This window comes from Thunnus maccoyii, chromosome 14 (genome assembly GCF_910596095.1).
Source record: "Thunnus maccoyii chromosome 14, fThuMac1.1, whole genome shotgun sequence".
Lineage (NCBI taxonomy): Eukaryota > Metazoa > Chordata > Actinopteri > Scombriformes > Scombridae > Thunnus > Thunnus maccoyii.
In genome coordinates this window covers 25,868,024-25,895,005 of record NC_056546.1, presented here as the reverse complement: position 1 = coordinate 25,895,005, position 26,982 = coordinate 25,868,024, and the positions used below count along the sequence as shown (strand labels likewise).

Below are 26,982 nucleotides of genomic sequence, written 5' to 3'. Positions count from 1 at the left end.
AAAGCACACACGTGTGCATGCACTTGTGATCCTTTGCTTTTTAAAAACCCCAAAATTGGTATGCATGAACCTGCAAACACATGCTCACACATTCTCATTTCTCAAAGGTTCTGTGTGCTAGTGATCACAACATTCTTTAAAAATATACAATATTTATCAATCATTTTATATAAAGGTCTTTAATAACTAGTACGAACATTTTTATATAAATAAATAAAACCTCTGAAAGATGAATGTGGGCCTTGCATCTGCACTTTGCAAGGAAAATGATCAGGACGCTAGGCAAAGCACGCACCACAGTAGAAACTACCGTGCACAGCATGCACTGCACAAAACCAACCATAAACACAATCTTTTCATCTGTGCTATTTCCTGTCAAGAGTGGTGACAAGGCGATTTAAGTGTGATTTAAGATGCAAGTTATGCTGGCACAGAGGAATTATATCATTTAAAGGTCCTGAGAACATCTGGTGTCAGGGAAGGTCACACAGGTAGTACAAACATCAACTTTGGTTTCCGGGGACAGCTTAATGAGATCCGGTCAACATTCAGGAAGCAGTGCAGCACATCAGTGGGGTCTGGAATAAATCTGTGTTTTTGGCAGCTTACAAAAGGAGCTGACCCTGCTACCCAGTGGTGCAGCTGAGCCGGAGTCAAGGATGTCAAATTAACAGCTAAGTCAGGACAACATGCTGAGAAAATGTGACATTAGTGTGGAACAATGACGAAGCCATGCCGCTGGAATTTCCTAAGAATGCGAGGTTGCTCAAAAATACCCATAATCCAATACTGTTGCGGGACAAATGCCATTATCAGTTGCTGAGTCCCAGCTAAAGGTCGCCAAACAAACAAACCCCAAACAGAGCAGCTATTGTTCGCTCAATGACATTGTGCTGAACTAAAATGGCCTCCCAGTATCACACAACCAGGCTGGCTCTGTCTGTCTTTCTCCCCCACTGTATAACATGAGCTCCTTGAGAAACTCCAGCCTGCAGTAAGAGGGTCAAACAAAGAGGTGGCAAGTTCAGAGGTTCTGCTCCCTTGTGTCCCCTTTAAGTCCAGGTCACATTCACTCTCATCACCACATCCCACACTGAGGCCGATGAGTAGTCGGCTGAGGAATTTAGCAGGCAGTGTGACACACCAGGAGGGTGAACAGGTATCCTTTTACCCCCCCCTCAAGCTGCTGACAGACACATTGGAGCAACATTACGCTTCTATTAAATGACATTTAAAAGTTTAATCAGCTCCAATGGGAGACTGTTAGCGAACAAGGGGGTCATTGTTTAAGTGGGTAATGGCGCTGGCACCCGTCGCGGCGTGTGTGGACGTGGACCAAGAGCGCCTGGAGGGTGATCAGGTGAGCGGGGGAGTGATTGATGGAAGAGAACACATGGCTGGCCAAGCTGCCTTTTACTGTGCTGCTGTTGCGCTTGGTGCTTGACAATTCCCCATACCCTCATAAATAAGCATCAGAGCATATCTAAAAATGAGGCTGATGGCTGTGTGGCAACAATGTGAGAACAATCCAGTGCTTACTTAATATCATTAAACAGGTTTAGCATGGCTGCTGGTGGCTCAGGAGTTTATTGTGCATTTGAAAGTATCTCATGACCTTTTGCCCTCGCACACATTTTCTCTTATTCACAGCCATATGGTCTTATATACAGGAGTTGAAAAGTTTTTGACATTCTGGGAAATAAACCTATTCACTTTCTTGCAGAGAGTCAGATAAAAAGATTGATATAACTCTCATGTCTGTAGCTTATAGTAAATATGAAGCTACAGCCAGTAGCTGTTACCTTAGCTTAGCTTAAATACAACAGGAGAAACAGTGGCAAATAGCTAGCATGGCTAAGTCCAATATTAACAAAATCTGTCTACAGGCACCTGTAAAGCTAACTTAACACCTTACCTCTTGTTTGTTTAATGCGTGCAAAAACTAGTGAAATGTAAAAATGACAAGTTGCGGAGGGCTTTGTACCACACTATTTTTTGGCTAAGCGCAGTGACTTCCACAACATGTCCTTTTTACACTTTGGTTCATGTATGGAAAAAGACAGAACATATAGTGTGTTTGTCAGTGAGCTTTCAAGGTTCTGGTAGGTGGATTCCTTTAGTTAAGCTGACTGGCTGCTGGCTGTAGATTCATATATACTGTACGGACGTTAGAGTGGTGTTAATCTCCGTATCTAACTCAGAAAGATAGCAAAGCTATTTCCCAAAATGTCTAACTAGTCCTTTAACCATTCCTGTGATCCATTAATTTACTGTGAAAAGTAAATTAATGGATTTTTATGACAATGCATTAGTATTATAGCCTACATTAATTAAAGTAGATGAAAACACAGCAGATATGAAGTAGGTCTGAAATATATTCAGGGTTTAAACTGTAAAATCTTTGGGAAATGCTCAACTCATGTGAGACTATAAATCTTTAAAAGAAGAAATGTTTGTTTGCCTAAGTGTTTGTATTTATCACCTTTGGGCAATTTTTCTTTACAACATTTTGAAAACATGCTCATGTCAACATGTGAACATTGGAAGCATTCTTGTATTGAACACTGCTGGAACACATTTGCCCCTTGGGAATGAACTCTGTTTACGTCTACTGTAGCAGTCATTTTATTTATAAATGAGATTATGGAACCACATCTCATCCTTATTACCTCCATCACTACCCTCACCCATCCATGACCCCCCATCCTTGTTTGGACATCACAATGATGGTTTATGGTTTCTCTTTTGGCGCTGTGCACCAACACCACCCAGTCAATGCCCTCCACGTGGCACCAACACACACAAATATGCACACACACCCCCATGACCTGAATACCGGGCCCACACGCACATACACACCTCACTCCTCAATGTGGTTATTACCTTTGTTCACCAATTCCAGTGTGGCTGTTGTCAGTTACAACTAGTTAATTACTTCATGATATGTATGCAGGATGGTTGTGTGTAAATGTGCAGTAAGTGCACCTAAACACTTGATACCTGTTGCTGCCCACCACCCCAACGTCATATCACAGATACACATACAGAGTGTGTGACAGTCTTGTGAAACTCAGGTGTGGAAGTGAGAGCTTAACCAGAGTGACACGCCTGGGTGCTCTGACATCACAATGACACAGGTGCACATACTCGATCTTATGCATACTACTCATTTATCCCAGGTATATGTACTGTATATATATTTATGTGTGTGTGTGTGTGTGTGTGTGTGGTGACACTTGGTCTAGTGAATAGAGCTTCATCTGCCCCTTGTCATTCTGAGAGGCTTTGCAGCGGGCCGCTTCCCCCATTAATCTGTCTCCTTTTACCAGAGCTGTCAGGACCACTGCGTGTGTGTGAGCGCAAGTGTGTAGCATGTGCGTACTTACTGTGCCACACAATGTGTGCATGTGCCTCTCTTTGTCAATGTGTGCGTCTGCATGCCAGTGACCACACATGTGTGTGTTTGTGAATGTGTGAGCACACCATGTAATATTTCACTCCTTACCCACAGGGATTAGACCATTCATCTCCCGAAGCTCCTGTGTAGGTGTCACACATCGCACTAATGAGGAGAGGATGGAACAAGGGAGAGCCGGCGAGCGAGGAGGGAAAAAGTAAAAATAGATTTTTTGTTTTCGGACAGCAGAGAAGAGGCGACAGTGATCGATAATTCCTGCGCAAATCGAAGTATTGATGAATGAGGGATTTTCATCCTGGGAGCGATGGGAGTGTGGGCGATTGTAGAGCTTTAAAAAAAAAAAAGAAGGCAGGGATTAGCACTGGTAGCCCTACAGGGAGGGGAAGGGTTAAGAAATGGGGGTTTGCTGAGAGCAAAGGCAGGTACTCCTCTTATAACACAAATCAATTTACGCTAGCCTGAGAAATTGATTACAGTTGGCTCATACCTCACATGGTAACAGCAGACATCAAACAGACACTGTCAAGCCTGCAAAACCACACAACGGGGGCATTATCTGCCTCTCGCTGTGTGTGTGTGTGTGTATGTATGTGCGCGTGTGTGTGTGCAGGGCCTGTGTGTGTGTTGTTCAGCAGACAAGATATCTCTTCGCTTTCCCCAGTTACTCAAACAAGGGGATGGCTGCTAGGCAACCAAGCCACATCACATCACATCAGGCAAGCTGGGAGAGAGAGACACACACACAGAGAGATACAGTAGAGATGGAGAGAGAGAGAGATAGGAAGAGGAGGAGGAGGAGGAGGGAGTTTGGAGGCAGAAAACTGTGCTGGCAGTATTACATAAGCCGGCAGCCCAGTCCCACTGCTCACATTAATGTGGTTAGGCACTCGGAAGTGATGTCCATTAGTCACAAGTGACAAGGCAGGTGAAGACGCGGCATCCAGCAGTGATTTTAAAAGCTGTTGTTGTTTATAATGGAGAGCATTACGAACAGATGAGTCAAAAAAAAGAGAGAACACAATGCACACATGGATGAATCGCCTACTGTATCGTACAAACAGAACAGGGACTGATAACACCCCAGATGGATCATTTAAAACTAACACACGTAATGTAAAGACATACTGTACGAAAACACATGCACATAGACACACACATACACAATAATGACATGTGGAATGATATGTGAATGCCCCTCTTAGAAAATACATGAGCTCTCATTTGAAGATGAGAGGGCGGGAGTGTTAGGGTGTGTGTGTGTGTGTGTGTGAGTATGTGTGTGTGCGTGTACATAAAAGCTGTGTCAATCAACATGATCATCAAAAATACATCAAAGGTTAAAATAAAGATGAGCTGCTGTTGTGACTGACAGCCTATACATAATCTATGAATCTGCATTTCCACATTATAACACAACAACATACATTCTATCACAAGATGTAACCAGCACATCTTAGCAAATTATGAATAATTAAATGGATATAAATGGGTCAATACAACCCAAAGTCTATCTTTTGAGAATGAACATAACACTCCCTTTACAAAATGAGTGCTTTATACTCAAAAGATAGATTTAGCTTTGAATTGACCCAGTGATTCTGATTAATAAAAATATTGCTCGTCATTTGTTATATTACTGCTGTACTCCATAGGAGATGTGCTCACAGTTGTTACAATACTTACAATCATTTTTACTTTTCACCCCTGTTATATTCGATAACCAATATTCTTGTCTCTGTTTTCATTCAACACCAGGGGAAAATAAAATGACTTGCTATTTTTCATTTGAGAGAGCATATTCAAAATTGAGGCTTGGAATGTTCAGATACAGTGTAGTCATTTTGAAAATATTAGACTGATATTTAAGACAATGACAATGAAAGTCACGACTCGTCATCATTAGCAGTCATTATCACTGGAAGTGAAAAAGTATGTATTAAAGGAACAGTTTGACATTTTAGGAAATATACTTATTCACTTTCTTGCCATGAGTCAGATGAGAAGATTGATACCACTCTCTCAGAGCGGTGCAGTATCAATCTTCTCATCTAACTTTCAGTAAGAAAGCGAATAAGCCTGTTACCCAAAATGCCCATTCCCATTAAATTAAATTTTTCCATCCAGCACTGCTTTTGACTGTATTTGCATCAGTGTATAATCATCCAGCAACAGGCCAATTCCTTAACCCTGACCAAAGACCTCCACCTCAGCCCAAGCCCCTCAGAGCTCCCTGGGGATGATGGTGAAGGGCCGGACGGGGCAGGACGCCTCCAGCTCCAGGGCGGTCAAGAAGCAGTCGGGGGCCTGGCTGGAGCCCCGAGACTGCAGGGCCTCGCCCAGGCCGCTCCATGCCTCGTGGGATGTGCTGTGGACCTGAACTGCATCACGCAGGACCTTCTCGCCGAGATGGACACGCCCGGTTTTCACCAGCAACCGGCCCTGGATGGACAGATGGGATAAAAGAAAATAAGGAAAATGATAAAATCTGCATTGATATACAGTGTACAATATGTATACTAATGTCGGGTTCATCAAGTCATGTTCAAAACACAAGTGTAGAGGACACCTAAGACAGAAATATGTTGCATCAATGTTTCTATTTAATCTTCTGGAACATTTTAAAACTCTAACGTATATACAGTAACTTAAAAGTATGTTGTGGTTAAAAGGATTTTTGTAGGTCATGAAAAGTTGATATTTTGGGAATAAAAAAACAATTATACAGCAGTTTAAGTGGGACACAGTGTTTTTTATCTTTGTTTTTTCTGCTGAATTTGCTGTGTTAAAACTGAATTAACCCCACTTCTGATGTGAGTTACAGGCTGGAAGTTGACCTATGGCATGCTCTCGTTTTCACAATGCAGAATGGTGATTACACATTTAATTTCTCTTCCTCATCCTTAATAATATTTTTTATCCTAAATATCAACCATTAAAGCATTTTTCATAGCATGATAAGATCAAGCAAACAGATGGTGGCTTTTTACAAAAAAATCCAAATCTTGGATTATAATGCCTGCTGTCCTGTGGTCTAGTTTAGGATGACAAAAAACAAAACACCAACAATGACAAACTGTACTACATTTTACTACAGTCATATTCAACTAGAATTGTACAACTAAAGGGAGAAAATCCACAAATCATGAGATTAGGAGCAACCCTTTGCCACACACACACACACACACACACACACACACACATGGAAGCATGGAAGCAGCATGGAAGAGGTGGCTTTGAGCTAGGCACAAGCAGACCCAAATGGCACAGAGCAGGACCTGCCCAGAAGAGATAGTTGGTGGTAAAAGCAGGTGGAATGTGCAAAGTGAAAAGGTAGTCTCACAGGCAAAACAAGGCCAGTGGACAAGATTGGAAAACCTTGTGAATCTTTGGGAAATGGAAGGAGGCAGATTGAGCTTCATCATCAGAGCCATCTACGATGTTCTTCCCAGTCCCAAGAACCTGAACCAGTGGCGTGGGGAGGACCCATCATGTCCCCTTTACCAAACACCAGCAACCCTACGGCACATACTTACCAGGTGCAAGACCTGCCTCACCCAAGGCTACACCTGGAGGCACAACTGGGTCCTTTGGCAACTGGCACTAGTGCTGGAAGTTAGGAGGACTAACAACAATGCCCTCCCTCCTCCAACCCCTGGCTTCTCAAACACCATGGCCTTTGTACCAGCAGGAAAGGTGTGAAAGAAGTCAACTGCAAGAAAAGGATCAAGCATACTGGATACAGCCTGGGATTGGAAGATGAAGGTTGATCTAGACCAGAGGCTCATCTTCTCATTGGAGATCATTAAAACTAGTCTCAGGCTGGATCTGATCTTGTGGTCAGCCTCACAAAAGGCCCTGTTCATCATAGAACTGACGGTGCCATGGGAGGATGCAGCTGGTGAAGCGTACAAATGTAAAAAGCTGAAGTATTCCGATCTAGCAACTGAAGCATAACAAAATGCCTGGAGAACACAAGTATTCCCTGTGGAGGTCAGCTGCAGGGGTTTTGTGGCCATGTCAAACACCAGACTGCTGCAAAGGATGAGAGTCCGAGGACAGGCCCTCCAACAGGCTATCAAGTCACTGGCAGAGCTGCCGAGCATAGCAGGAACTTACTCTGGCTGAAAAGAAAGGACAAGAACTGGGTGGCAAGATGACCATCAGCCAGAGGGAGGAGTAAAAGTGGAGGGGGGTGAACCTGGGACACCAGGTGTCACCATTGAACCCTCTGGAGGTGTCGTGGGCCAATAAATGAAACACAAAGGAAGGAGGGTGCCCACCTGATGACCCCACTGAAGCTTCTACCCCTACCCCCACTGCTGGTTATGATTTACAGTCTGCACAAACAGGTCTGAATCACTGACAGAAGAAACCTGGACTCGACTGATCCTGTTGAAATTCTGTTGTTGTGTGGGCCTATCAACGAAACAGTAAGGAAAGAGGGTGCCCACCTGATGATTCCAGTGAAGCGTTTACCCCCTACCCCACCCAAGGAGTAATTGCAGATTACAATACTGGATTGTAAAATCAAGTCCTATGAGCTCAACTGGTTCCAGTACATGTAAATACAGAATGACAGTTAATCAACAGTGACACAGTGTCCATCACAGTGCATTGTATTTTTGTTAGTTATTTTGTTGTTGCACTGTAATCTAGTTACGAGTCTGAGATCTGAGAACCTGCTGCCAAAAAGCAATGCATTTACAAGTTATAGTACCAGAAAAACAAACCCTGACGGCAAATAAGGAAACATGAATGTCATGGAAAAGACATGAAGCTTCCTGCTGTTTTGGTTGTAATTTTACCATTTGCCTTTGTTTTCTCTTCCGAATAAGTTTGGCTAACCTGAGGGTTTGTTTTCAACCTGTATGATTGTCTGATTGCTCATGCTTGTTTCCCTGTTGGACCTATTTTTGGCAATGTCGCTGTATTCCCAGATCTCGGCAATTAACTTAGGGAGTATAATGTGATCATCAACAGCCCAAGGTAGAAAGCTAAAACCCAAGTTGTAATAAACCAGTTTTCCTTTAAGTTTGGTAGAAAAAGTCACTCATCAGCAGTGTTGGTTGCTTGAAAAATGTAATCAATTAATTATTACTCATTGAAAATGTTATTATATTACTTGACTAATATCTCAACTACACATTACTGTCCTTACTTAGCTCAGCTCGATTAAAGATGCCTTCCAACAACTCCAAGGCCTCCACACCCACATGTCCCATATTCTTTGTTTAACATATGTAGAAATAGAAAACAAGATATTAAGGTTAAGCAGGCAGCCTATGTTTTGGCGGTATTTACTGACCATCATCAGCTAACTTAACGTCAGCCATTGTGACTACATGCAACAGCACTCTAAAAGTTCCGTCCTCATAGTGAAGCTGCAAGGTTCAGACATCCACCAACTCTGAACAAAAAAACTGCTGAATCTTGAATATAGGCTTACCAGCTAACATTAGCAAGCCAGCTAAGAAGCCACAACGTGTAAATAAGACAACTTTGGAGGTACCAGGAGGCACATTTCTCTTCTTTAATGGAGGCCAACTGCCTCCCCCAAAACCTCCAGCCACTGCATTAAGCTACTGTCCTCTGAATGCAGAAAGACCAAACTGATATCAACCCTCTTTTAAGGTTACGGTAAGATAGCAAACAAACAACCACCAAATTGAGTATTACTAGGATAAGTAAATGTAATGTAATTACTGAATATCAAATTGTAATCCCTATGCGCTACTCATTACTGAAAAAAAAAACAACTAATAACATTACTGTAATGTATTTACATTACAGTACATTGTACTGTAATAATGTATTATTGGTATGTTCCTTTAAAGAACATACTAGTCCAAAGTTAATTTGCGGTGGCGTGCTGGGTGGCTACCGCCCAGGGCTCTGCCAAGAAGAGTGGTGGGTAAGCATGCAATCTCTGCACTCACTGGTTTTATATTGTATGAACATATACTGTATATGTGTGTGTGGCAACAAAGGACTGAGGAAGGCAGGATCGAGAAGTATATTACTGATATTTCATGCAAAACTGTATGGATACATGAATTTAATAAATGGTTGCTAAGGCTGATGTATGGAAAATACGTGTACGCTGTCAGTGTGTGTTTGAAAAGAGAATATATGCGAGCAAGAGAAGGATATTATGTATGATGTCTGTTGTCACCATGTGAAAGGTCATGCAGAACTTTGTGTGAGTGTTTGTCTGTGCTCTGTCTCATCGATGCTCGGCCCAGTTGGGGTGCGGTGTGTTTGAGAGCCCAGTAGAAAAGGGCGTCACGCAACTGACAAACAGCATGGAGTCAAATCTGTCTAACACACAAACATATTGTGCAGGCGCACACACACAAGCTACAGTGTCACATGCACACTCAAGGTGACAACAGACAGCCACTCTTGCACAATATCATTCCCTCCCTTACTTTGACTATCTGTTACACACACAAACACACACGCACACACAGAGCTGGCCTGAGGTCAGACAGACGAGTCTTGTTATGCAGTCTCTGCTCGCAAGCTCCAGATTAATTGGGCTGAAATTCACATAGCTGTCTAGGGGCTCTGATGCAACTTTCAATAAGAGCACGCACACACACACACACACACACACACACACACACACACACACACACACACACACACACACACACACACACATACACACACGCATACACACTCTTCCTCCTTTCCTCCTTTTCCTCACTGCTGCTCTGAGGAAAACACAGAGGAAGATTGAAACTCTTGGGTGCGGAGAAAGCCTGTCACAGGATGTACACACAGGCTTACAAGCTTGTGTGTGCGCCTACATGACATGAGTGTGTGTATGAATGCTTGAGTGAGTGTGTGTGTGGGTGTATGCTCGAGGTGTATAATGTATTTCTTGCTGCTGGTTTGGCCACTAGCTTTCACATCTTACTGTCTGTACTTGTCTCCAGACACATAAGGGTTATATCGTTCCAACGTTTCTAGCATCAACACAGTCAACTACTGGGCTAACACACACACACACACACACACACACACACACACACACACATACACACACACACATCAGAGACTCCCACATCACTTAACCAGTTGTCTTCAAATAAAATTTGAGTTTCCATCGCTTCAAAGGACATTACATTAACTTACATTCACTTCCTGGAGACTTATCCTAACCTTAACCATAACCACCACATGCCTAACCCTAAAATAACCCTAATCTTACCTTAACTTTAAACTTTAAAATTAAAGATTTATGTTAAGGGGACTTGCTTTTTGTCTCCATAAGGAGGATATGGTGAGTCCCCACAACATGACTGTGTAAACAGAGTTAAGTCCCCACAACGTGAGGAATACCTGGACCCCTTCCATTTGTGCCACATGTCAGTTATGCTTGTAAGTTGTAACCATGGAAAAGTTGATCCTTCTAGGTCAGCAGCTCAATCAAATAAACACTACAGTGGTGTGATGTAAACACAGGAGAGGCTGAGCAAGACAAGCTGGCAGAAAAGCACAAACACAACAGTAGACACACTGGAAAAATGGTTGCCAGTAAAACACGTCAACATTTTAGGAAATAAGTGTTGTTTAATAATGTGTTTTCTTTCTGAGAGTGAAATGAGAGGAAATACGTATGTCAATCTCACATCTGTGCATTAAGTACAGAGCTGAATACAGGACATTAGCCTAGCTACCTCTATAGCTGTCTAATGTATACAATGTATCTTGATAGTTTAACCTGTACATGAACAGAGATGTAAAAATGACAATATGTGATAGGGAAGTTACATGTTGGCTGAGGCCAATTGCTAGATAAAGTTGTGAACACAGGTTTTGGTCTTTGGGAAGCTGTGCACAGTCACTGTTCACCAACAAATATTTCAAGGACGTAACTCCCCATGAAACTACAAATTGTCATTTTTAGATTTCTGTTCATGCACAAGGTCAAACAAAACAAGATGTAACATGTTATTGAGTTAGTTTTAGAGGTGTTGGTAGGTATGTTTTGACAGAGCCAGCCAGGCTAGCTGTCTCCACCTGTACTTTGATTTTTGTTATAGTTTCATATGACCGTAAGACTTGATATATATGATGAATATCCAGAGACTTGACTTTAACTGCATGAACTGAACATTTATTGTATATCACACTGTATTGCATACACTCTGAGCTCAACTAAGCACACTTTGTGTTACTCTACCTCCACATCAGTAACTTCATCACATCAGTATAAGTGCATGGCACTACATACTGCATCCTTTGTAACTCTCAGGTGGTCAAATAACTTGTGGTTTGAGCTGGCCTCAATGAGGATGAGAACTTGATGTCAGCACTCTCTGCTGAACCTGTGTCTGATGGGCAGATGCAGGTACAGCAGGTCTCTGCTCATCATCTACTAGGTCTGTTTCTGAGTACATCTGGTGCTTTGTGGTGTCTTCCTCAGATGGCCTCTGTTGCGTCTGTAGTGCTGACCAGATGATGTCACTATGTCATAGGACCGTGGTTCATCTCTCTATGTGCTGACCACAGCCGGACACCAACCTTGTGCTGTTTCCATGTGAACAGTACTACCTGGGTGCAGTTCTGGAAGCTGCTTTGCTCCTCTGTTGCTGTCTTTTTTGTAGATTTTGAAGAGTTGAGTGTACATCCTTGGGCACTGCAGGCTGCAGAACAGTGCTAGAGCTGGGTAGAGTGCTTCTGAGGACTCTGCCCATGAGCATTTGTGCTGGGTAGTACTCCTTGTCTGTTACAGGTGTGTTCCTCAGGGTAAGTGCAAGATGAGGGTCTGTGTTTGTTTGTTGCGCTTTCTTCAGCACGTTTACAGTTCTCACTGTTCTCTCAGCTAGTCTGTTTGACTGTGTATAACCCAGACTGGAATGAGTGAGTTTTATGCCCCATGACATTGCAAAGTTTCTCATGTCCTGGCTTGCAAATGGAACAAGGTCACACACTAACTCTTTTGGTATTCCTATTCTAGAGAATACCAATTTCATTTTGATGATAACAGTGTGTGATGTCTTTTCTGTGCATAGCTTTTTGTAACATTTCTGTTCCCATTGTGCTTGGTAGGATTATCCTGTCTCCTGTGAACATTACTCCCTCTCTCACTGCCATTTTGTGTCTCATAGGCCAATATTGTGTCAGTCTTGGGTCCACCTGCTTCTCGTGACCGGGCCAACCATGTCTGTGTATGTCTTGCAACAGCTACAGTATTTCTTTCTTTGTCGTCTTTCTTTGTTTCACCCTTGAGCTGCTCTAGAGTCTCTGTACTCAAGGCATCTGTTGGCTCCAAAGCATAGACAACTTTTTCGTCCATAATGTCACCTACTGCCGTGTGATGTTCTGGTATGACAGCTCATGAGAGTGTGTCAGTGATCAGCAGATCTTTACCTGGTGTGCAGGTGACATTTAAGTCATATTGCTGTAGCTGAAGCAGCATTTTCCGCAGTCTGGAAGAAGCTGTTCCCAGTGGCTTTCTCAGGATGTTTTCCAATGGTTTGTGGTCTGACTGAACATTAACCCTCATCCCATATACATATTGATGGAATCTTTTGACAGAGAAGACTTTTTGGTCACTGTCAGTGCCCTTGATGCATAGGCCTTGACTTTTGCCTCATCTGCCTTAACACCCTCTGAGATGACAATGTGGCCCATGTAGTTTACACTGCTCACCTTATACTGTATTTTCTCTTTGTTGAATTTCACATTGGCTTCTTTTGCTCTGGCCACCACCGTCTGTATTATCTCATCATTCTCCCTCTGTAGATGTGACGATGATCATGTTGTCAGCTATGATGTGAACTCCTTGGATGTCTCAAAATGTTTCACAGTTGTGTTGCTGGAAAACTTCACTTGCTGACTTGATTCCAAATGGTAGGCGTTTGAACCAATATCTTCCCCATGGTGTGTTAAATGTGCACAGTAGCAATGACTCCTTGTCTAGCTTTATTTGCCAATAGCCATCTTTTTCATTTAGCACTGTGAATATCTTCTTACCACCAAATTTACTCAAAACTTCATCCATTGTAGGAATGGAGTGACGCTGTCTTAAAATTGCTCCGTTCAAATCACTGGGGTCCAAGCAAACCCGTAATTTCTTCTTGTCTTTATTTTCTGGGACTACAAAGCTCATATCATATAAGCTTGTGATTGGTCATCAAGAGTGGCTTAGCTTAGATTTCAGCTAGTAAAAACTTTGGTGTCCCTCGACTGTGGCAAAATGACGACCTGGAACAACTTCTGACACCATGTTATAGTTTCATATGACCAGAAGACTTGATAAATATGATGAATATCCAGAGACTTGACTTTAACTGCATGAGCTCATGGTCTATTGAAGACACTCTTACTGCATTACATGCACTCTGAGCTCAACTGGATGAGGCACACCTCGTCTTACTCCACCTCCACATCAGTAGCTTCATCACATCAGTGTAAGTGAATGGTACTATATACTACAATTTTAAGATAACCTTAGCTAACAATGTCCTGATGCTATACTTAACGCTCAGACATGAGATTGATCTCAATCTTCTCATCTCACTGTCTGAAAGGAAGTGATTAAGTGTCTTGGCAAAATGCTGAACTCCTGTGATTAAGTATCACTTGATGGAGAATAAGGACATGATTCAAGGAAAGATCAACAGGACAGATTTCCGGGCAAAGTAAAAGAGATTTTCAGTCAGTATGACAAATGAACAAGTATGACACAATGAGGAATAAAATGGTATTGAGAGTTAGGAGTTAGGAGGTATTAGGAGAGTGAACAAATGCGTTCAAGAACATTTAGATTGCTACCAAGCCTTTCTGGCATTACACTGATAAAACTGGTATCTATTGGTTTTGCTTTAATTACTCTCAGCCATCTGTCTGCAGTTTTACCTCAGCTGATCCCATCGAGCTTGGCAGCGCAGGTTTGTTTCTTGTCGTGCCATTAAAGCACAACTAAACTGAGCTGAGCCAAACTGAGCAAGTGGGCATTTTTGTTTTCATCTGTCTTTCAAGCTAAATTTAAGCAAACTTGAAATGCTGCAAACAATACACAAGATTTAATTAAGTGTATTTCCGTCAGCATCAAGAATATCACAAACACACTCAACAGAGATTTGATTATGGAATTGATTAGCATTGAGGAAATTAGTTTTTTGTTCTTGGGTGTCAGTTGATATTATTCATACTACTACTGTGCAAAAACAGAAATGAATCCACTTTGTAATATTCTAACGTACCAACCACAGCCATCACAGAGATTTATTTATGGAAATAGTAATTATTGGATAGCTTCTTTATTAACAGAAACTTTCTCTGCCTCAAGCGAGTATTGAAACTTTTCATTGCATCATAGTTTGCATCCAATACTTGGATTCAAATTCATCTAATGTATAAAGCCACACACTGATTAGAAACTATAGGCTTTAAACCAATTCGTGATTAGATGTAGATCCAAACTGAGCTGACCACATACTAATAGACAGATGGCTAGCTAACTACATTCATACATGACATAAACAAAATCAAAATGAGTGACAAAATGGTCATATGGATTAGTTCCCAGTAAAAAACAGCACATAAATTCATGTCTTCTAGACAGTGTACAGACAGCTGAACTCTAAATTTAGACTTGCAATCTGCTGTTGCCAGCCATATTGCTTACAGAGCTGAAGAGCTCTGACTGACCAGACAAACTAGAAAAATAGAATAACATTATAAATAGTCAGATTTAGGTATAAGGTTAGAAATTGTTATGTTGAAGTTTTAATTTAGAGATGATTAAGTATCAGCATGACATAGTTCAGGTTCATAATGATATGACTGCCAAAGGGCTTGTTATGTTACTCAATAACCATCTGTTGAACCCCTGTTAGGGAACATCTACTACACACATCCACACAGCGTAACCCAGTGGCCTAATGCCCTGCCATTGAACCAGGAAGGGAGGCTCTACCTGAACCTTTAATCCTGTCAGTGGTTAAATCTGGGCAGGCAGGGAGAAGTGAGGTGAGCCCTGGCAGCTGTATTTACCTCAGTCATGTTGGCTTGAACTTTCAGACTCATTCATGCCTCAACATACAGTTTTCCCCCTTTATTTTTTCTTAAAGGAGTAGTTTGACATATTGGCAAATTTTCTTATTTGCTTTCTTGCCAAGAGTTAAATGAGAGGATCAATACCACTCTTATAAGTTAGTTAAACTTAAAGCTGCAGTCAACAGCCAGTTAGCTCAGTTTAGCATAAAGACTAGAAACAGCTATAATCCCCCCATAAAAGCCCAACTTGCCATTTTTACACTTCTATTTTTGTACTAATTAGACAAGCAAGATATAACATGTTAATTTGTGAGCTTTAGAGGTTCTGGTAGGTGGATTTTGTTACCACTGGACAGCGCCAGGCTAAGGGTCTCCCCGCTGTTTCCAGTTTGTATGCTAAGTTTAGCTAACCGGCTGCTGGATGTAGCTTCATATTTTGCGTGACTTCTCATTTAACTCTTGGCAAGAAAGTAAATTTATGTGGCTTTATGTGGCTTTAAAAAGCACCTTATTCCATACTGTCTGATATGATCATATGTATTATGTAACAACCTATTATTGAAGCTATATGATGTGTACACTGAGTCAAAGATTGAAACCCAAGATTCCATGTTTTTTAGTCTTCATCATTACATCTAATGGAATAGATATTTTTTGGAAACTTCACTAGAATTCAACATAAGGTGACTGGGCTACTGGCAGGTTTTAGTGGAGTTTAAGAGGTTAAAACCTCAACCCTTTCAGTTTTACAGTGTTTACAGTTTAGTTTTTGTTGGTGTGATATCATATTGAAGATTTACAATAGGTCTAGAGTCCATTCTTACCTCTCTACAGATTAGAGGAGATATACAGTATAAACATATACAGTATAAAAGTCAGCATGGCGCACACACACTTGCATATACACACTCACATGGAAAGATGGCAACAGGAAGGGAAAAGAGAAGGAATGACTGAAAGAGATGATACAGGAGCCGTAGAGGAAAGGAAAAAGAATACAAGAAGGAAGGAAGAGAGTGTGAGCGAGCAAGGAAGAGCTAAACTGGGAACAATGAATAACGAGAGAGAGATAGAGTGAAAAAAAAGAGAGAGGCGTCAAAGAAAAAGGAAAAAATAAGTGAGCCCAGATGAGCCATACATAGCAACGGAGGCACCAGCCAACTCCCAATCGTCTTTCTGTTTGCCCCCCCGATTCCTTTCTTCCTCTCTCACACTCTCCTTCTCTCCCTATCTCTCTCTCTCTGGTTATCAGAGGTCTTGCTCAATAGAATATATTTCCCTGGTTGCTAGGCAATCCCATAAAGCGGCGAGAATGAGCAAAGTGTTATAAATAATGTATTTGCATTATCTAATCAGCTGACAACCACCCCCATCCACATAGAGAGGAGAGAGAGAGAGACAGACAGACAGAGACAGAGAGAGAGAGAGAGAGATGGGGGGCATTTGATAATTGGAACGCGATTAATTCAATGAGCACAAGTCCTCGTCCTTGAGAGTATGCATGCATATGTGAAGCTGTGTATGAATATGCTTCTGTTGGAGAGGAGGAAAAGTAAAATGTGTGTGTGTTAAGGGTGTTTGTGTGTGTGGTTGACTCAGAACATGCTCCACTAGAGAGCAGGAGGGATGAGATGTGGAGGATGTTGGGAGTGGGTCAGATTCATTTCATACCATTGCCGGAAGCAAGGCTGGGCCGTGTTTCAGGATCAGCTACCCATCAGAACGCACACACATGCACCACATGCCACGCATACACACACGTCAGCCAAACACTTACCATAATGAGGTTAACACCGGAGACAGCCAAATGTGTAAAAGCTGACATGGCTAATAACATGATAGAGGAACAAATAGAAGCTTAGATTTAGCCTGTGGGCTGTAATGACAGAGAAATTAAACTAGATATCTGCAGTTAACTGTTAGCGCACACTCACACTTAAAAACACACACAGCATACCATAGTCCTATACAGTTTTTCCTCACTACCACACCCTCATCAATCCAAAAATACCAGCAGCTGACCAGAGCTGTGAGTCACTGTCTGATCTCTGCATTTGCCTCTCTCTCTTACACAAACACACACACACACACACACACACACACACACACACACACACACACACACACACACACACACACACACACACACACACACACATGCACGCTCGAAAAGCCATGTGGACATGGTTGATGCTAATATGTAGAGCTGGGGTGAATAAAGTGGCGTGCGGTGAATAAGGGAAGATGGCGGTTGTGTGTTATTACACACCACACCGCAGGGGCTGGTGAGCTTCTGTGTGGCTTCCAGTTATGGGTTTCCCTTACTCACATTTCCCTTTTTCCCATTTACTGCGGCTACTGTGGAGAGAATTCACTCCACTCTGGTTGGCCCGGGTGAAGCTACGCAATGCTGTCTGAAACCTCCAAAAAGTCCTCATGTACTACCAGTGCTTGTTCTGCCTTTGGAAAAGGCAATTTAATTGTTCACGTCAGTCACATGTACTTTGAAAATTTGGTTAATGACAGTCACAACAATGTTCCTACTGTATTACAAGAATATAGCCGCATGAATGCTGAAGCCAAATGTGGAGTTTAACCTCTTTTGGGGAAATGTCTGTAAAAATGGACAAAACATTTAGAATATTTCTATTTGATGTCACGGAGCAGCCACAAAAACATAGCGCCTTGTCTTTGAATAGTCCACTCTGTGCAAGCAGTGCTTACGGCCCCAAAGAAGAATTCAATTGAACAAGCAGATACAGAACATATGTAATACTGTCATACAGTGTGGTAGGTATGGTAAGTTATCCAAAGGTTAGATGAGAAGATTGATACCACTCATGTCTGTGTGTTAAATTTGGAGCAGAAGCCTGGCAGTGGTTAGCTTAGCTTAACATAAAGACTGGAACCAGGGGGAAACAACTAGCCTGGCTCTGTTCAAAACTTCAAGACTCCCTGTAAAACTACAAATTGTCGTGTTTATACTTCTGTTTGTGTACGAGAGCCAGGATGGCTGTTTAGCTCTGCTTCCTGTCTTTGCACTACCTTAAACTAAGCTAATCACCAGCTGGCTCTAGCTCCTCATTGAACACACAGATATTAGGGTGGTATTGGTCTTCTCGTGTAACTTTTAGCAAGAAGGTGAATAAGTGCATTTCCCAAAATGTTGAAAACATTCCTTTAAGGGGAACAGAGATTTTGAATGAAAAATCAACAGCTGTAGACATTAAAAAGAATTGTGTTCAATTTGGCAGGACCACTTTCCACATTAAAAACATGTTAATGATTCTGATTCAAATACAGTTAAAATTCACTCATAAGTGTACAAAAAGTGTATATAACTGTAGCACTTATATGCTGTTGTGATTTTATGCACAGGGGGTTTCCAATACTGACTAATGGTTGCTACATATTTACAGTCAGGCAATACAAGAACCCACACATTCTCAGGGCCACACCCTTGACCTAGTTCTGTCTAGTGGTCTCAACCCTGACAACTTTGAGAATAGGGATCTCTGAGTGTTTGATCACAAAGCAGCTTTATTCAGTGTGGTTTTATCCCAACTATCTATTAATCACAACACACCTGTCTGTTGCCATGTTTTGAACTCTTTAACAGGGGGGAGAGCTCAATTTTAATTCTTTATAGACCTAAGTGCAGCTTTTGACACAGTAGATCATGATATTTTAATTGACAGTGTTCAAACCTTGGTTGGCACAAAGGACACTGCAATCAGTTGGTTTTATTCTTACCTTTTAGAAAGAACTCTGTCACCAACTAATTACTCATCTTCTACAACTCACATTACCTGTGGTGTACCACAAGGTTCAATTTTAGGTTCAATTTTATTTTCTATCTACATTCTTCCACTTGGCCAAATCATCCAATCTTTTCATTGCTATGCAGACGACACACAGATATATCTTCCCCCGAAACCTGGTGACACAAAAAGCCTACCTGCTGTTACAGATTTTCTCAGTGATGTCAACTGTTGGATGGCACAAAACTTTCTTCAACTCAATAACTAAAAATCTGAAATTATATTGTTCAGTCCCCCAAACCCTATCAGTCTCATTGAGAGTGGAGTACAAATTGATTCAGATTTAAGCTTTGAACCACAGATCAAAAAAGTTGTCCAGTCCTGCTTCCTTAAAATAAGAACAATCTCCAGAATTAAACTAATGCTCTCACACTCTGACCTGGGAAAGTCATTCATGCCTTTATTATCTCTAGACTTGACTGCTGTAGCTCCCTCCTTTCTGGCATAAACCAAAAGTCACTGTCTCGCCTCCAACTAGTTCAGAATGCAGCAGCTAGATTTCTTACTGGTTTGAACAGACAACATCACGTCAACCCAATCCTGGCTTCTCTCCACTGGCTCCCTGTTCGATTTAGAATTGATTTTTTTAAAATTGTACTAATCACTTTTAAACCATCTTTGGGTCTGGCCCCAAGCTAGCTACATAACAGAAATGTTGATCCCATATGAGCTAGTTGGCAGCCTTAGATCCTCAAGTGGGGCCCTTCTGGCCATTCCAAAGTCGAGGCCTAAATCTAAAGGTGACTGTGCTTTTGCCTTCAGGGCCCCTTGGCTTTGGAATGACCTGTCTGAGGAGATAAGGCTCGGAGAATCAGTGACTACCTTTAAATCACTTCTTAAAACCCATTTTTATAGACTTGCTTTTATGTGATGTTGTCTTTTTCTTGCTTTTATTCTTTTTATTAGTATTTTTTTTAAATCTCTTTTACCATCTTTATCTTTCATCATAATTTTGTCTTCTCTCTGCTGTGTTTCTGCTTCTTTTGTCTTCTTGTTTTAACTTTACCTTAATTTTGCCTTGCTTTTGTTTGGCTTTCTGTTATATTGCCTTTTGAGTATCCTGCTTTTGCTTTGTCTGTCAAAGCACTTTGTAAACTCTGTTTTTAAAAGGTGCTATATAAATGTAGTTATTATTATTAATGTTAAAGTTATTACACAGTTTTACTGAAAACTTAATTAAATGTGTAAAACTAAACCATATATGTTAAAGTAACAAAACAAATAAAATAATAGGGAAAATACAACATTAAGATCAAATGCTGAAATCACCATTGCATTCAAGTTCATGTAAAAACGTCACTTTTGTGGGGAGGGGCAGGGGAGGGGTCTGGTGGCCTAGTGGTTAAGATGGATATGATGTAATGTAGCTACACTGCCCCCGATTCAAATTTTGCATGTCATGCCCCTCTCTCTCTCCCTATATTTCCTACACTATAAGCTGTCCTATTAAGGGAAAATGGCCAGAAAATAATCTAAATAGCATCTACATTTTTTTTTAATCTCTAGAGGCTTCACATTGGTAGAAGGTACTGCTTCATGATGAGACTGTGTGTCCATATCAATTTAGAGGAACTTCATTGTGAAGCCACAGCAGGAGTACATCTTCTTTTATCTGTAGCCCTAATAAAAAAAGATCTTAAGGACATTCAAGGAAAGTACAGTATGTACTTTTGCAGAATAATAGCTCAAGTGTAAGAATATCAACCAAGAATATAATCAGAATTCCCCTTAAGGCACAGCAGAATAAATGGGCCACTGGCACACAAAGTGTCCACAGCAGATACAGTATAAAAATAAATGCATGAAGCTAGAGCCACAGAGAAGCAGCAACTGTAGGATATATTCTAGCAGGCTGATGCAAGCCAGAAATATGGGAAGCGCTCCAAATAAAATGTCCCACACACTGTCCCACTTAGGCTACATCACAATGCAAGGATGCAACTATTTACCATACTGATCCATTAGCATGTCTAATACATAATCCAAAATATACAGTGTTCTATATAGCAACATTTTTATATTTTGGCCTACTAGCGCCTGAGCTTTAATCCACGTACACACAAATACAGTATAGTCAAAAAACGTCCACACGTGTCAAATCCATGGAGGAAAGAAGGCACACACACACACACACACACACACACACACACAATCATGCCTTAACACATGCACATGCGCACACACACTGAGAACACATCTGCCCTGTAAGAGACCCAGAGTAGGACACTGCCAGCTGGCTTTGTTTCAACTTTTCACCCCTTGGGATTGGTTCTCCCACAGGCCAAATATGGAAGAGACGCGTACCTCTGTCTACCCCAACGGGACTGCACTTCTACACACGCACACACACGCACACACACACACACACACTCTCACACACACCAAAGTGCACAGGAGCAAAAGCATTAGCCTTATGTGGTAACAAGGTGCCCAGTAATTTAGTCAAAGAGATATCAACCTGCACATCTATGGTCACTATGGAGACCACAAGCATTACGTGCGTGTGTGTGAGAGCGCTACAAGCAGTACGAGTCTTGGATTTGAGGAATATCCCTCCCTGGTCCGTTCACCATGACAACAGAGAGAGTTCAAAGGTCAGAGCAACTGTGGTTAATCCAGTGGATCATCTGGAAGACAGACTAGGAGAGAGACTGAGTGAGAGAGTGGGCAGAAGTGGGCGAGAGAGGATATTTATAGTGTGGTAGAATGAGATATAATAATATAATAATATAAATACATATATACATAATACTTTATTTATGAATATATTAAATTATGAAATGTATGTATTTTGTTTCACTGATTCTTGATGCTTTGGCAATATTGTTGTTGTGACATTCATGCCAATAAAGCAAATTTCGAATTTGAAAAATCTGAATTCGGATCTGCTCGGATGAAAGAAACGGAACGAATCAGGAAAGAGAAAGCAAATCTCTGACAGCTCTATTTGTCATTTGTTGGTTATGGACTAAAGATTGTTTCTATTTTCTGAAATTTGACGTTTGCCTAGAAATAATTAAAACATCTCAGAATATAACTGTGCTATAATGTTATAATTTAGACTATAATGACAAAATCTTGTGCCTGGTTAAGTTGCAGCATAAAGGAAATGAGCTAAAATGACAGTGACATAGTACAGCACTGCTCACAGGAGGAAAACAGTCATGATTATGAGCAGCTGCTATCACTACTGCCAGCTAGCGAGCTAATATTAGCAGCTGATAGCTTACTAGCCTCATAATTTCTGTTTTTCAGCAATTACTCAACAAAAACACAAATGTCCTCAGTTAACATTAATGTGCCTTCTCAGAAAGAGATTACACTTAATACTACATACAGTATACTTGATTATATAAGACTAACAACAGACTTTTTAAAGTAATAATGGGAGGAATTTGTTCAGTTCCACCACCAGCACATCTGATTCAGCTTAATGAGGTATTGATTAAATATTGATTAAGCATGCCAGGACACATTAACACTGTGAGAGGAATCACAGATATTCCACCTGATATTGATTAATGCATCCTTCCAAAGCAAAAATGTTGTCATCTGTATGAAATACTCATACAGTTGTCAATTTATTCAGTGTATGATGTGGTTGTATGAATATGAATCTTCCGATGAATATTATTTGTTTGTAAATTAATAAGTAAATCACAAAACTGTATAAAAAGTATAAAAAGTGGTTAATTCTATTTTATTTAAGTTGTCCCTTAATAGGTTCTATGTTGAAGTTGCCATATCTTTACCATTACATTTATCATTGCTTACACAGCTGAATGTCTGCACAGTTAGTGTGTGTGCGTGTGCGTGTGTGTTTGTGAATGCTTTTGTCTTTCTGATGTGCATGTCTCCAAGTATACAGTCATGTGTTGTCCAGCCTGGAACCCATCAGACAAACTTAATTCCTGAGTGTCTGTACTGTATGTGATTGCTGTTTGGTCTGACAGACTTTAATATCTTTAAGTGAAATGGATATTAAAATGGTGTCAAAAAACACATTTACGGTAAAATGTGTGCGTGCATATGTGTAATGTGTCTCAGCATGTGCAGTATGTTTACACAGTATATCTCTGTAAATGTGTGTATGTGGGTATGTTGGTGAGAAAGAGATGACAGTTCAATCTCAGACATTTTGGAGTACTTTAGAAAATCTATAAAATACATGTAAAATATATGTGTGAACACACACTGTGTATTGGTGTAAATATACTATGTGAGTGTATTGCAAGCTAGTTGACTACAAAATGTACTGTTTCCAGTGTGTGTCATTACACAAGATCTTTACACACCAAGTTATAGCATCATAACAGGTTAAAATTCTGTGAATAATGAAAAACATTCATTATCAATGTTGTAATTCGTTCAGAACTTGGAGCAACCATTTTCCGTGTGATGTAGACAAAGACTAATGCTGCAAAGACCACTTCTCTCTTCCGTTGTTGTATTATTATCCAACATTATAGCACTGTATTACTGCCCTCCACATAACAGTGAAGTGTCATCATTTTCATAAGACACCAGATATTAACACTTTGAGACGCAATAGCTTGGTATGTAAAGATCTTGTATGATGACATATATGTGTAACTACATGTTCTTAGCCAACTGGCTGGAGTGTGTGGTGTGCTGGGGGCAGGTTGAGGAGAACTGACAGAATTGAGTTTTGTGTAAGTTTTAATTTAATTTAGTGGATTTGAGAAAAACATTTCTTATGTGTGGGAGTTTGTGTGTATTAGTACATGACTGCTTGCGTGACTCTGACTTGATTTTGAAGTTCTTGCGTAACATACACTGTAATGTAATTGAGTGAACTCAAGTAAAGCATTTAAAATGTGTGCATGGATGTGTGTGTGCAGTTGTATGCACCCCAGCATACAACTGCACACATACACACACACGCACACGAGTGTGCGTGCACATGTTTGAACCGCATCTTACGTCAATGGTAATTTAATAGACTCCATTAAAGCACTTAAACTATATTAGTGTATCTATGCATGTCGTGTGTGTCTGTATGTGTGTACTGACCACTGACTGTGTGTGTGTGTGACAGAGCAGAATGTTACATAAATCCTAATTTGATTTAGCAGCCTGTATAGCTCTCACCATGTGGACCAGTATGTGCTCTCCTGTGGGATGGATGGCCAGGGCCTCGTCATACAGGCTTTTGGCTTCGTCCAGTTGGCCCCGGAGCTCGGCTAGGCGGCCCTGCTGCAGTCGCACTGAGTGTGAGTTGGGGAAGAGCGAGCTGGCCTCAGCTATGCAAAACTGGGCCTCCTTTAGCCGGCCATCCACCATGAACAACTCCCCTACAGGTCGAGATGGAGAGAGAAAGGAGAGTAGGAGGTAGGGATTTAGAAAGGAGGGAAAGGAAGTAAGAGAGGTTAGAAGATGGAGAAAAAGAAGGGGGGGGGGGGTACAGGAGAGAAAAAGGAAAATAGTAACGGAGGGAAGATGGGGCAAAGGGAGAAAGGACAAAGAGCAAAAGAGGAGAAGGGAAGGGGGTAAGGGGAAAAAAGAGTAAGAAAAGGAGGAATGAAGGAAAGATGGAGAAAAGGATCATCAGGGGAAAGAGAGAAAGGAGGAGAGAAGTGTATTAATCCCAACAAAAACTGGTGAAAGTGAGAGAGATGACCTCACTGTGAGTTCACCAGCATCATGTTAAAATGTAAACTGTGCAGTGCTGAAATACACAAAAAACTACACTTGGACGGACATCCACACACACGCACACACACACACACACACACACACACACACACACACACACACACACACACACACACACACACTCTCACACACACACACACATAAGGACAGCACGAAAGTAAGAGTGGGAGCGATGTAGTTCCTGGGAAGTCATGAAACTCTTGCCTAAATATGGCCATCGCATACTAAAGCTGCCTGCCTCCTTTCTCTGCTGCTGCTGGGAAGATGAGGACAAACCCCAGACACACACACACACACACACACACACACACACACACACACACACACACACTCACACATAGAATCACGCCTACAAGCACTACACTGTCCAATAAGACCTCAGACAAAGAGCTGATTAGAGAACCCTCCCCTGAGGCTGGAGCAAACCAATGTGTGGACAGGATGCCTGCGCAGGAGGCTGTCAGTCATTCTCATGAGCGGACGCTGGGTCAACACCCAGAGAAACCCTGAGAAAGAAAGCCTTCAGCTCTAAACACTTATACCACTGAGTGTGTGTATATTACAGAAAGACAGTAAACTGAGTTGTGCAAATACATTGTATGCACCGTCTGCTCCTGAACGCCGTGTGAACCCATGTGTGTGTTTGGTAGCGGATGTTTTGTTTGTTTACCTGTGTCTCATAGATGCACAGATGGGAAATACTTGCATGCATGCTACCTCTGTGAGATGAAAAAGAGCCATTTCCCAGCCTCAGGGTTTGCTTTCATAGCTTCATTTCGGGGAAAAAGGATTCAGTGAATGCCGGCTATAGTTATGTAAGGCCTTTCCCTGCTCTTCACCTGAGCTCAGAAAAAAAACTATTAGATCAGTGCATGCATGTATACAGTCCCTTTATATGTTTGCAGGTATGTGTGTGTGTTTGCGAGGTTGCATATGGCTAAGTGTATCCCTTGTAAAGAGCCTCGTGTGTAAATGCTTTTTCCTATGTGGCTGATCAGGATGTGAGATTGAGAGAGGAAGTGACCGATGAGAAGAGGAATGCTGGGAAGGAGAGGGGACCGGGGCTCGGCCGCCCCTGGTCTCACATGTACACGCACGCACACATACACATATGCACACACACACACACACACAAATGCACACATATAGTTTAGTTCAAATCAGCAGCAAGCATGTTCTATTTTGTCTGTTCTCAGCAGAGGAATAGTAGGGTTCAAAGGTTGGACGTAGAAAATAACCTTCAAATTACAGCAGGCCACAGGGGACGTGACCCCCATGCACGGCCCCTCCACCCATCCCATCCCCAGCAGCCAGCTAGCGTACTGTAACACACTGGTATGCTGCTGGTTGCATCATTGCTCTCTCCGAGTCTCTCTTGGCTGCTGTGTGAATTCCTGTTCCCATTCTCGTGCTTCATCCACTCCAGCTGAGTGGATGGATGTGGGGTTGTTTGTGCGGAGCATCTCTATACTCCTCTCCCTTCATTCCCTGCTAATGCTCTGCTCTCCTGTGAACTTCTACAGGCAGACTGAAGGCTGAAGGGGTGGAAGTAATAGCGGTATGCATCACTGCCATTCTGCCCTTAATAGAGCAGTGGCCGCATGTATGCAGGTACGGTGTGCACTCCCACATAAGGTATGCAGTATTCAGCTGGACAGAAATGGTTCTATCCAATAAATTGTTAAAATCTCTCTTGTTTGTGAAGGCAGAGATAGCAGAAAATGGCTGCGGTAATCACGTTCAATTATGTAGTATTAAACACAAAGAAGGTTACAAATAGATCATCTCCAGCGGAAATGGTTTTGTTGTATAACTACTGGATATCCTTATATCACAGGGTTTTCCACACATTAATTCCTGTGACGGCAGCATTCAAAACGTGAATAAATGTGTGCTCACGCTGCACCAAGTGCATAAACAATGTTTTCATTCCCCGGAGAAACTGAAGCTCAGCTGAGCTTGTAAGCAGGTCAGTAAGCTGTGTGAGATAGTCAGGCTGCACAGTTTTTATAGTAGCATCTGCATAGGACAGTCTGTGTGGGGAGGATTTTC

The 26,982-nt window shown here is 41.6% G+C and overlaps 1 protein-coding gene across 4 annotated transcripts in view; it reads right to left on the bottom strand.

Annotated features, from left to right (window-relative positions):
* Positions 1–4,365: 4,365 nt before the first annotated feature.
* ttc7a (tetratricopeptide repeat domain 7A) overlaps positions 4,366–26,982 on the bottom strand; it is a 57,751-nt gene continuing 35,134 nt past the window's right edge. For all 4 annotated transcript variants that reach the window (XM_042434017.1, XM_042434015.1, XM_042434018.1 and 1 more), the window contains 2 exons: positions 24,367–24,569; positions 4,366–5,857 (listed from right to left, as the gene is read on the bottom strand). In XM_042434017.1, coding sequence (XP_042289951.1) covers positions 5,639–5,857; positions 24,367–24,569 — 422 coding nt within the window. In that variant the 3' untranslated portion in view covers positions 4,366–5,638. The remainder of the gene's footprint in view (positions 5,858–24,366; positions 24,570–26,982) is intronic.